General features: G+C 37.3%; 1 protein-coding gene across 1 annotated transcript in view; it reads left to right on the top strand.

The window, feature by feature from the left end:
- Nucleotides 1–13077, top strand: part of NECTIN3 (nectin cell adhesion molecule 3) — a 64459-nt gene that overhangs the window by 20046 nt on the left and 31336 nt on the right. The window contains exons 2-3 of the mRNA XM_082755777.1: nt 5031–5369; nt 11107–11403. Coding sequence (XP_082611903.1) covers nt 5031–5369; nt 11107–11403 — 636 coding nt within the window. The remainder of the gene's footprint in view (nt 1–5030; nt 5370–11106; nt 11404–13077) is intronic.

Here is a 13077-nt window from a genome sequence, read left to right as displayed (position 1 = left end):
AATTGTCAGTACTAAGCATTAAACATATGTCTACCATATCATGAATGGATCATTACTGCTTTATGGAACCAAGTAGGAAATGAAGAAAGGTGTTTGATGTATGGACTTGCAGTTAAGTCATTCACTGTCACTGCCTTTGGAGAAGTTCTGCGTGATACAATGTAATGTTTGCAAACATGAGTGCTTTCTAAAAGCTACTGTAAGAATTTTAATCTTGGCAAGTAGATGATAAGTGTACCGTTGTTTGATGAAACTATCTGTGGTAGAAGTATAGAATTGCCTGTACATAACATCCTCCCCACGAAGTAACTTAAGTCTTGCTTTCCTACGTGAGTTATTTAGGTTGGAGCAACAAATTTTATGCAGTCATAGCTTGTCTGTCTTGCTCTGCTCTGACCTAGGACTTGAAGCCTAACGAGATCATTAAATACTTTTATCATTTCCAGTAATAGGTAGGTTCAAAACATTCAGTGCAACTATGCTTTGTTCATGCAGTACTAGTTCCTAGATATGTTCCTAAAATCATGCAAAATAAAGTTTTTAGATTGCTGGTTTGCAACAAACCACATTTTATAAAGGAAGAGAACCTTTTGGCCAGCTCAGGATTCCCTGTTGTGAAAACATGTTGTGTGGCCAAAATGGTGTTAACTGTTGGTATTTGATTTTAAGATGTGTGGTTGCTTATTCTCATTTCAACTGTATCTGCAGTGATAGAACAAGAACACTGTGGTGTTTGTTAATGTATGTGGAAATACGCAGGGAAGACTCAGTATTAGATGACTCTTGAGCATAATGTTAAAGAGAATCTGGAAAAACAAAATCTCAGGTGTCTCATGTAAAATCTCTCTTAATGGAAACATTGAAAATGACCAGACAGTTGTGAGCAAACTGAACAAAATTGCTTTTGCTTTAGTTGACAAAATGACTTTCAGAGGTCCTATCAAGCCAAAATTATTCTGTAAAGAATAACAATGCTCAGCAACAACTGAAAGATCTATGAGCTTTATTTTTGTCTTAAATCCAGAATAGAGCATCATATCAGCAACTTGGAAGAAAATTATCCCAGCCCAAACCAGGACAACTTGTTTTCCATGATTGCCTCATACTATTATTTTGATCTTTTAAAGTTCTACCTAGTATATGCTGTCTGCATGTGTGCTTATTTTGGATTGGTTTGAGATGAATTATGGTTTAAGCTTCATGCCAATGCTGAAAAAGTTGTAAAAAATACAAAGAATAAGTGAGTAACCTTCCAATAAGGTTAATAGCAGCTGTATAATGGAAGATACATCTGCAGCAAGCAGTTTGCGTTTTTGGAAGAGCTCCTGAGAAGGCTGTTGTGTACGCTGACAGAATCATGAAATTCTCTGGTTGCTACTCAAAGGCTGTTTGAAAGGATACTTAAGGATAGTAGTGCTTCTGAAGTTATATTCACCATGTAGTTAAAAACTTCTATCTGCTTTGACAAAACAAAGCTTCACAAATTCCCCCAAATTTATAGCTGTGTAGATAGGAAAAACAGCTCTGAGTTGCAAAGGTGAGGTGCACAGGTAATTCCGGAGTGGTGAGGAGACAGTACTGAACTGATCGAATGTCAGGAAAGAATAGCTTATATTTACTGGAGTCTGTACCTTCCATTTTTAATGTCTGTATAATAATCTGTATACTTAGGTGTAATGTATACAAGCATTTGGAACTGCGATGTTTCTTGTTTTGTATGATAGTAAAGAAAAGTAGTGCAGATGTTTGCTCCTAGACTTGATATAAGTTAATGGTCGCAGTTGACAAGTGCTTTTTTAAACATTGCTGCTTCTAATTGTGCTAGATGCTGGCATCTTCTTCAGAAACTTTTTTTCCCACTACATATTTAGCTGCACTCCTTTTAATATTTAGAGAAGCAACTAGTTTTACTTGACTTCTCACAAGCCTTGCTGTGTACTTGAGGGAGGCTCTTCAGAGTCTGTATTAAACACAGCCAATACCATTCACTTACCCAAAAATTACTATGGATCATTCTGCTAATCCTTTGCTAACAGATAAATTTTCTTTGTGCATCCCTTGCCTCTTTCGTTTCCTTACATGCAAAGGATGTGTAATTGCAAGTTAAATGCCTAACATAGGTGAGCAGATCTTGTCTTCTGATACATTCAAATTCCAAAGAAAAGACACATTTGTAAAACTTGGTTTAATGTTCTGTTAGCTCTATTTCCTATATTGTCAAAGGTAAATGAAAAACAAAATGTAGCTGGTGAATGTTACATAGCTGCAAGCAGGTGTATTTGATGCCTCTTTGCTCCAGCTTGTACATCTTTAAAAGTAGCAGTGAAGTTGGACTGCTGAAAATATCCATGCAGTCCATGTAAGAAATAACACAATGGTCTCAAAGCACAAATGAGCTGTTAAATGTATTCCATAGTGAAAAAGATCAGATTTCTCACAACTGAAGAAAACAGGAATAATTGTTAGTTCAGTAATTTTTTTTCAATGTGCTTCCGTCATCTTCATGTAGCTAATGCCTGTAACTATTGCAATTGGACTCTTAAAAAGCTAAGATGTAATTTAAAAGGAAACAAATTACTTGGTGTGCTGCAAAGCAGAATGATTTCCCTATTCAGTTTGTCTTCCCAGAAATCCAAGCTGCTGTTGTGTCAGATGGCAGGGCTTTTCTGTACTTAGTAGTAGCTGGTTGCACTTAATACAGCAGATCTTTCTATGTTTGGTGCAGATGGAGACTTTGTATAGGCCTGACATTCTGAATTGGTGCTTCCAGACCAAAAATCACTTTGTGGAGTCCATGACATCATAGAATACATACACTGTGAACACTGTGAAACACGCAACATGGTATAATTGGAGATGTGTCACAGAAATAAAACTTGTGAGCCTTATTTATATGTGAAGTAGAAAACAATAGTTAGCTTTTCCAAGGAATACCCAAACTTGTCCTTAAATGTAAACCACAGTGGCAAGTGGAGACCCAAGTTTGGGCAGAACTCAGCCTGCTTTAATCAAGTGTTTAGACAGCTGCCTTGTTTTGAGTGTCTGTCTCAATGTGTACTAGTTGCAGAAGTGTGAAGAGGCTAGCAAGTGTTCTTTGATTATACCTGTTGAGTTTTTTTTTGATTTTCCTGGCCTTTTTCCCCTTAACAGCCCCTACTGGCCTGTCAGCTGTCTTTGTATGAAGTTCTCCTTAGTTGGATTTACTTGTGGTACTTTGTATTTTCATAGTACTGCTGTTAGTCAGGAGTTCTGTACAGATGTAATCTCCTATTTGAATCTTTAAATTACTTCACAGAAACTGATTTTGACAGAATTTTAGGTTGGAAGAGACCTCAAGATCATCAAGTCCAACCTCTGACCTAACCCTAACAGTCCCCACTAAACCATATCCCTAAGCTCTACATCTAAACGTCTTTTGAGGACTTCCAGGGATGGTGACGCCACCACTTCCCTGGGCAGCCTGTTCCAATGCCTCACAACCCTTTCAGTGAAGAAGTTCTTCCTAACATCTAACCTAAAACTCCCCTGGCTCAACTTAAGCCCATTCCCCCTCGTCCTGTCACCAGGCACGTGGGAGAACAAACCAACCCCCACCTCTCTACAGCCTCCCTTGAGGTACCTGTAGAGAGCGATAAGGTCGCCCCTGAGCCTCCTCTTCTCCAGGCTGAACAAGCCCAGCTCCCTCAGCCGCTCCTCGTAGGACTTGTTCTCCAGGCCCCCTCACCAGCTTCGTCGCCCTTCTCTGTACAAAAAGTCACTTGTTCATGTGACTTCTTTGACTTAGTTATGGATTGAGCACTGAATAATCAATTGATGGGAAATTCAGAGCTTTCAACAAGGGATTCATGTAAAGTTGTATACAGAATTTCTCCTGAAAATATTTTTTTCCTCTTGAGACTTTGTGACCAATAATATGGTTCATGTCTCCAGTTGAATGACCTCTTCATATATGTGAAAGCTGTGCTACTAAAAATTTGGACCCATGTTTTGTTCCCATGTGACTTCTTTAAGTAACAGCTCAAGTACCAGTTCGACAACTGAAGAGAAAATTAGAGCAGTTGAAATAGTACCTTGAAAACTTAAGCACAGTAAAAATACACAGCATGGATTAAGACCTTGATTTTTTTTTTTCATTGTGTTAGTTTAATGGGAGAATGAATGATTTAAGTTTCTGGAACATATGTTTGGCAGAAGAAGTTGGGGACTTGTGGTTTAATGAACAGGTACAAACTGCTTTGTCTAGTGGGTTTCCTGCCTTGAAAGGAGGTAGTGCAAAATGCTGACCTCAGAATAAGACTTCTACTGTGGGAAATATTTTAGGTCTTGAATAGAAGTAAATTGAATCTTAAGTGAATGGTAAGCATCCCTACTGTTGTGTTTTTACTGTCTTAATACAGAGGAAAGACGTAGTATGAAGGGAGCGCTATAGTTCAGCGGGAAGTTTATGTGATGGTGTGTCTTCACTGGAAACTAGAGTATTCAAGCTAAATTTGTCTTCTTAGGTTGATGGTGAATGTTGGAGATGAAGTAGTGTAAGGGGCAGCTTTTTACCTGTAGACACTTAAAAAGCAAATTAATTTATGAGTGGTAGAAGGTTTAACTTACATATTTTGCACTAAATGGTCTCTTAGGAGTCTTCTGAAGTTCAGAAATAATTGCAGTTACCTTTTTTTTTTAACCTGTTGCTCTGGATCTAGATGTCATCTCATACCTAGTTGACTTGATAAAAGATGGATACACCAGTTACATGATCATCAGGTTGTCATGGTAGGACGTTACACAGTGATGCTAGTGTTCTCTGAAGAATTATAGATCTACATCTAGTTTGGCTGCTACTTAAATACTTAAAGCATGTCTTTTGTAAGAGCAATACGTGTTTGTATTTTGCTGTGAAACAGCTAGAATATGGTTCCTCAGTAGAAGTAGGACTTCTCTTTGTAGAAGGCAAGCTGACAAATAAAGGAGGCTTAATATGAAGTCTTGGAGGTGTAACATTTTTGTATACAAACTAATGATTGCTTTGTTTTTAGGTACCTTAGCTGGACCAATTGTTGATCCACATGTGACAGCAGTTTGGGGGAAGAAGGTTGCACTGAAATGCATAATTGATGTAAATGAAACAATAACACAAGTTTCGTGGGAGAAGATGCACGGTAAAAATTCAGAGACTATTGCTGTTCATCACCCTGAATACGGAATTTCTATTCAAGGAAAATACCAAGGAAGAGTGTCATTTAAAAACTACTCGCTCACCGATGCAACAATCGTCCTGAAAAATGTAAGCTTTTCTGATGCAGGAGAATATATTTGCAAAGCAGTTACATTCCCACTTGGAAATGCACAGTCATCGATAACTGTAACAGTACTAGGTAAGTAATCTTCATGAAAGGAAATGGAATTAATAGCATTAACTTGGTAGCAAGACTCTGCAGGCTTGGATGTTGCGTTGCCAGGAGGTTAAAGAAGAAAATGCAAGAATATACTTGCTACTCATTCAGAACAGGTATCTTGATATTAACAGCTTCATTGAGAAGGCTTCTTTAGAGCCTTGCTTTTTTAGAACTTACTCTTTGATTGTCCTAATGCTTTTTAGGAAAAAATTCTTTTTAGACATCTCGTATAGGTCTTCAGAACTTAAACCTGGCCGTGCTGATGCTAGGGACATGCTGTGAAGGTGTTGAAGGCAGTGTTAACCACTGCTTGGCCTACATTCCCTTGCGACTTTGCTGCTAATATGGTAAGCTAATGTAGTTGCTTGGGGTTGGTGATGTAAACTGTTACCTATGCAGTATAAAAGCAGAGCTGTCTAAACTGCTGTTGTACTGTTGGAAGAGAGGTAATTTAAACCCTTGTCTAGATATGGGTAGCTATAATGTGAAGCTTAAATAAAACGCTTTATTTTATTTAAACTACTTTTTGTCCCCCTTGATGGTTTTGGGTTTTGCATTGGAATGCTATCAGAAGGACTAGCACTGAATTCTAGGCTGACTTGGGTAGTTGTACAGTATGAAATGATGACTTTAAAACTTAAAAGCATATTACTTAACTGTTCTTGATAATATTTGATTATTTTAAAATAATCAAATCAGTTGTTTCTGCATCTACTGCAAGTAGGTAAGTGCTATTTTGTTCAGTAGAGCTGGCCTTCTATTTTTATAAGTAAATATGTGTTTTAGGATATTCTTGGTCTCTGATCTCTTCCACGACAGTAGAATCCGATACAACGTAAGTTAGATGGCTTTAGTGTGATATGTGAACTGTATTTTTCACCACAAGGTGGGGCAAAATAAATGCATCAAAGCAAGTGACTTGATGCAATTTGAAACGACTAACTTCAAAGAAGTGCTGTGTGATATAAAGTATGTGGCCTTGTGGTTCTTTCTTTCACCTCTTTTCCATCTGCATTACAAGCAGTAATGACCATGGCTACTTTAAAAATCTCTGTGCTTTAGGGTTCAATCCCATTGGTATACAATGGGAGGTTCTCATTGCTATCTCTCATCTTTTCTTGTCAGCCCTCCTTTCTGGGATATTTTCAGACCTTCCTAATAGTTGGACATTATGTCTTCCAAATCTTAAGTTTGTAAAAAAAAAAAAAAAATAATAATAATAATAATAATAAAAAAAATACATGATGAGACTGGAACTTGGAAAGCAAATACATGCCCTGTGTGTTCCTTGTTCAGCATTTGAGAATAGCACTGCAATGCATTTGAGCCATCTACTATGAAAAGTTTGTTAGAATAGATGTAGTAATCTGGCAGGTATACAGTCACCTCATTAGTAGTTTTTTTCGTAGTTGATGTAGATAGTTGCTGATAGCTGTATGCTTGTCAGTGACATGGTACCTACCTCTGAATTTTAAAACTTTGCCAGTTCTTGGCAAGGATCCATCTCGTACTTCGAAAAGTTAGTGCCAAATATGCATGTTTGAGAGTAGTACCTCTACCACAAAAGACTAGGTACAGCTCTCTAAGTGGATAGGAGTAGGAAGGGATGAGAGTGCTAGTGCATCCTGGCACAAAACAGTCTTTATAGGTGTTTTTCCTCCTCTAATTGTCATTCTTAAAACAACTTGCCTTTCCATTCTGGTTAGCAGGTGCTTGGCTTGCATGTAGAGCTGGGTAACGCTGTGGGGCTTGCACAGTCTCAGTGTTTTTCTCTTCTGGTAACTTGTCCCTGCACTGACATCTAGAGTTAAGTACTAAAAGTAGTAGGAGAGTAATGCTATTCCGACTGGTCTTCAGAATATGCGTGTAACAAATTGTTCAGCTTTCATAGCCTGAGCTCAGCAACCACAAGCTTAATCTTAGGGCGTGGAATAGCTCCAATCAAAACCTAAAAACCTAATGTGACTTATTCAGCGTTATCTGGACTGTGGTTTTCCCTTGTTCTAAAAATCTCTCCCTTAAATAAGGAAAGTTCATGTCCTGGGGCTGAAACTGTTTATTTGCTATCCAATCAGTCTCCTTCTTATGCTCTTGGTATCTATTTAGCAAGCAGTTGCTTTAATATGCATGGTTTGGTACATGTAAGTACATTGAACTCCGTGTTGTAGAAGGTGCTTGTATGCTGTATAGAAGAGACACAGAAAACAAATGAAGGGAAAAAAATATATAAAATGTCATGTTTTACCACAGGATATTGATGGTATTTTAGGACATATCTTGCATTCTAAGTTTAAAGAGTTACCACATGTGCTGACTTTCCTAGTCACAGTTTGCTTACCTTAGTATTTCATGTCACGTTAAGAAGTGCACATTTAGAAGCAGAGGCTAGGATGATGAAGAAATGCAAATGCTTTTTGGGTCAAACAGGTATACTAATCTTGTCCAAAACACTGTTTTCAAACTTAACTTGGTAAACTAGGGCCAAAAATAAGAATGTCAAACCGCTATTCTGTTATTACCTATTCTCCTGATTATTCACGGGGGTTGGGGGAAGCTGCCACTGTCCTTCCACTCTTACACTGAGGAAGCAGACCTGTTCTGCTTTTGGATAATTGTAGGACTGGTGATTCCATTTTACCCAGCAACATTGTTTTCATTTGATTGGGATGTAATGTTTTAACTGATCGTTGAAGCAGCTTCTGTGATGTTATCCCAATCTATTCCATGTCATATCCTCTTTGCTGTTAGCACTGAGCAATGAAAGGAATGCCATTTCTGTACTCATGTAGCGCACACTTAACGGTCCTGGGGCAAAAGTGGACTGCTGCTTGTGCATACAAAAGCTATACTGCAGGAAAAAAAACTTTCAGTGAAATGCAGGGTTGGGCAACGATACCAAACACGTGTGAGTAAGGATTCATTCAAAATATATCTTCCTTAATCCATGAATAAAACAACCAGAAAAGTTATAGAATAAGTATTCAGTTGTCTGTTGCTGGGACAAAGCAATTGTGAAGGATATAAAAGTAAGTTAGGTGGTTATTTGGTTATCTTTTAGTTGGTTGTAGTCCAGGAACCATGATTTATAAGGAGATGTGACAGTGGAAGCCTAAATATTAAGTATAAAACACTAAAGCACTGAAACACTCTAGCCTAGAAATGGGTGTTTCACGTAGTTGAATAGTTCGTGAATAGTAGAAGTTGGTGTTGTTCTGATGAATGTCAGACTAATGATCAACTGAAGCTGGGCCACCTCACAAATATTGGATGTTACTTGAGCGTGTTAAATTAACTTCTTTCAATTGACGATAAAAATGAGGAGAAACTAAGCTTTTAAAACAAGCACATATCCTAAATTCTGGCACCTAATATTTGAAGACAACTTCTTTTAACAAGCATGGTCAGTGAAACAGCATACTGAGTAGTCTCTTGTGGATCTGGAGATTCCAATTATGCTTGTTAAAACTTGTAATTGAGCCTTGTATTCTCTCATAAATGGGTAGAGGGGACAACTTGGGAGCTGTGTATTGGTATCTTTGAGGAAAGCTCAAAGAAAATATATGAAGGTTTTACTTCTAGTTCAAAATACCTCTGGAAGTTCTGATCTGAAAAGCTAATGCTAGCTGCTAAGTTGCTTGGATCTCTTTGTAGTGATGGAAATCTTGGAGATTGGGGAGGTTAGTGGGTGGTACAACAGAAGTAAGTATCCTTATGCTTGTGAGACCAAAGTGTAACTTTGGGTGTTTACTTCTGAGTTTCAGTAATGCTGCTGATAAAGCCTCTACAAAAGCTATTGAAGAGGTTTGTTTGGGGAGAATAAGGGAGTAATGCTTAAGTAAAATCACGGAAATGAAAATGTTTGCCAAATAGTAAAACTGTAAAAATGTCCAGTTATGTATGCTAGGTTTTGAAAGCTATTTCAGACAATGGGATGTTTTGTATACACATCAGTTTGAATATCCAGGCTTATTACAGAACGCTTCATTTGTTGGTAGTGTTGGAGTATACAGTATCAAACTCTGAAAGATGATGCTCTGTTGTAGATGGTTCAAATGGAAAACAGTAAATGTAGGACTTTATGGAATAACCCTGCTGTTGGCTTATTTATGGTAGGGTCACTAACAAATCACAAAGGGGTAGGCATTCAGAAAAATGGCAGAAAGCAATTCGTTCTAAATGTTTCGTCCCCAAAACACCTAACTTTGAACTTAGGAGGTATATTCTTCAAGCACCAGATATATCTTAAGCATAGGAGAGAATAGATTTTTATATGGTTTTCTATTGAATAGTTGCCTTTTCTTTTTAATGTAATTGAACATATAAACCAAATTCAGTGACTGAAGAGTGGTATAGAGTGAGCAGAAAGCAGACAAACTGATTATTTCAGCTAGAGTGAGTTCATTTTTATAATGTGTTAGTTGCCTCTTACAGGTATTGTTATTTGGAGAAGTATCTTGGGAGGTCTTGTGAACTCCGTTCTGTCGTGTTTTAAAACATGCAGGCTAGCTTTTTTGTAAGAAGCAGAGGTCTAATTCACTGCTGTTCTTAAAGGATATTAAAATATGCAAGTGGCAAGAGTTGCCAGTGGCCTGTTGTTATTGAAGGCTGGTCCATTGCGGTAGATTGCGAAGCATTGTAGTACATACTGATGGCTTCACTTCAGAGGGCTCAGATAGCTTAATTGCATCACAAGACAAGGGTTTTGAAATAAGCTAGTATGCTACAGGGAAACCCATATGTTCCAGTATTGGATATTGAAACAGACAATCCGAAACACCAAAATCTTAGTTTGCGTCAGAAACAGCAGATGGTCTGGCTGACTTAGGCAGTAACTGGTGGATGAGTCTCATGGGGCTGGGAGAGACTACTGAAACAGGAAGGAGTCCTTTTTAAAGGCTTTACAGAATGCAGTGGTCTGTGCAAAACGAACCTAACCTTGAGAAACAAGCATGCTCTAAACCTGGGGGTAAGCAATAGGCTTAAAAGGAAGTTAGGTTCTTCAAGTAGAATTTTCTTCGTGTTGCCAAAGGTATTGGGGTCAAGTTTTTTTTTTTTTTTTTTACCTTTATAGCTATTGACATTCTGTATCTCAAATTTATGTCTCCATGTATTTTACACAGATGGAAACTTTTCATTTAACTTAAATGCATAAGTTGTTGTACATGTATATTTTTGTTTATAATTAACATAATGATTGTGTATATACATATGTTAAAATTATATTTAAAGCTAATTCCTTACTGCTTTTTTTAGCTTGGAATCCGTCTGTATTGTTGCAATGACCAATTGAATGAAGCTTAAACTCTCAAGTCAGTTTTCTAACCCCAGAGCACTAACTTTAAAATGATAGGAACTGGCAGTATAGATTCATAGCTTAAGTACAAAACGTCAAAGTGAAGCAGAACCCTAGCATTCTATAAATTAACAGCATATTCTCAATCTAATATACTAATCTGTCAGACACTGGAAATGAAGCACTGTAGGTGATGTTTTGAACCTAACCGCTCAGGAATTCACTGTCAGCACACTAAACACAGTGAGTGAAAAACCTTAAACTCCAGTGTACAGCTTTCACCCTTAGTAGCTCACATTATTTGTTGCCAGGATAACTGATTGGCATGGGCTTTTCAAATGGTTTAGATGTCTGCTTAATTCTTCTATATACAGACACTTTTGAAAATGTTGTTGATTAAACTTAATTTTATCTCTTCCCTAGTTGAACCCGTTGTGAGCTTAACAAAAGGACCAAACCCTTTAATAGATGGTGCAAATCAAACAACAGCAGCAATATGTACAGCAGCCACTGGAAAACCTGCTGCAGAGATCGACTGGGAAGGAGGTCTTGGTGAAATGGAATCCAGCTCTACTTTGTTTCCAAATGAAACAGTGACAGTTGTAAGTCAGTATAATATTGTCCCTACACGATTTGCAAGAGGAAGACGTATAACTTGTATTGTGAAGCACCCAGCTTTGGAAAAGGAGATAAGATACTCTCATGTGTTGGATATACAGTGTAAGTATACTGCAGGGTATTTATTTATTATGACCGCATTCTTTATCAATGCGTACCTTCCACAGGGAGAAGAGCATTTACAGCTACAGAAAAAAGAAAACTGAAGAAAACAATGTGACAATAAGTAGATCAGCAAAGAGCAGGAGTCCAGAGTCTGTTTTAATTTTAAATAAGTCTCATCAACGTTTCCACTATTTGTTTTGGATACTGACTCATGGGTGAACTTACTATCCATGTTTATATTTAATATAACAAAGATTACAGACAAAACTAAGTTGATCTATAAACTATTTGTGATCTATAAACTATTTGGAGTCCTATGATTTCAGTAGTATTAAAAAGAGTTCTAATGAGGATTTGTGTTTTTGAAGACAAATGGAAAGTATGGCTTATGGGGATTAAGTTACTTTCAAATTAGATGTTAAGCTTTTTCCATTTCATTATTTGCATAATGAAATGTAAAAATAATATGCAGTGTTAACAGTTGCTGATCATACAACTCAAACTTGTGTACCAGGCTTGTTTAATGAACGTGTATCTTGAAAACACCTGAATATGAAGCAAGATGGCTTATAACTTCTTTGATAAAAACATGTTAGGGCAAGTAAGCTTCAGGTATGTGATCAGTATTTTGTCAAGCAATGAATGTGTGACCAAGAAGAGCTATGTTCAATTTCTTCCTTTGATAGTCTTTTGTTTCAGCTTTGTGATGCTTTAAAGTTCCTAAATCACATAAGCTTGTCAATTCAATTACAAGAAATAGAATGCATAGAAAAAGCAAACCTTACTATTTTAGTATGGTGAAAACCTGTTGTGGATTTGTTACTCTCACTGTTCAGTGAAGCTTAGTTCACCTAAGCATACTACTTTGAACTGAGATGGCCTTTGGAGCTGTACTTCATTTCTCTCCTTTTGGAAATGATGCTGGTTAGGACTTAAGACAACTTAGCTGCATGTGAACATTAATACTTGAAAGATTAATACTTCTGAATTTCTAAAGGATCAACATTTGGTTTTTGCCAAATATGTACAAACTTCTCTTAGCACAATTGAGAAATCAGTTATTTGGGTACTAAACAGTTATTAGTATTGGTTTCTCTTTTCAGTATTGAATTGAAGTTATAGATGTCTGGTTCCCTCTGCTTCTGACACTGAACGAGACTCAAGTTATATATTTGAAAATTAGTCAGGTAGATACTAAAATACATGAGATGCAGTGCTAGGTCATGTTTCAGAACTTGTAACACTATTGTATACTAAGCAACACAGCAGCAAGTGAGCAGAGCATCTAATTCTTTTTCTTCTGGTCTTGATTCTTCCTTTCTACTCACAGCTGTTGGGAATATTCCCATGCCTTGGCTGTAGGAGCTTATACCAACTATACATAGTCCTAGTGGTGGTTCTTCACAGTGTTTTCTGAATATTTCAGATAGGTCTCTCACTAAGCTGAAGTGGCCTTCTTGTTCTTCAGAGCCATAATAACATCCTGCCACAACACAATGCCAGTGGCTGACTGCTAACCTTTTCAGCTAGCATCTGTGACCTTACTGGTTTCTTAATTACTTCACTTTGCTTCTCAAAACACTATTCTAATCTCTTACCTGTATCTTGTTAATGAGAACTAGCTGTAAATTAACACAGAATATTAAACTGATTCTTGTCTTCTGAAGTTCT

Source organism: Aythya marila (assembly GCF_965140915.1).
Source record: "Aythya marila genome assembly, chromosome: 1".
NCBI classification, from domain to species: Eukaryota; Metazoa; Chordata; class Aves; order Anseriformes; family Anatidae; genus Aythya; species Aythya marila.
The sequence above is the reverse complement of the archived record's forward strand: the minus strand, read 5'-3'. Positions and strand labels throughout refer to the sequence as shown.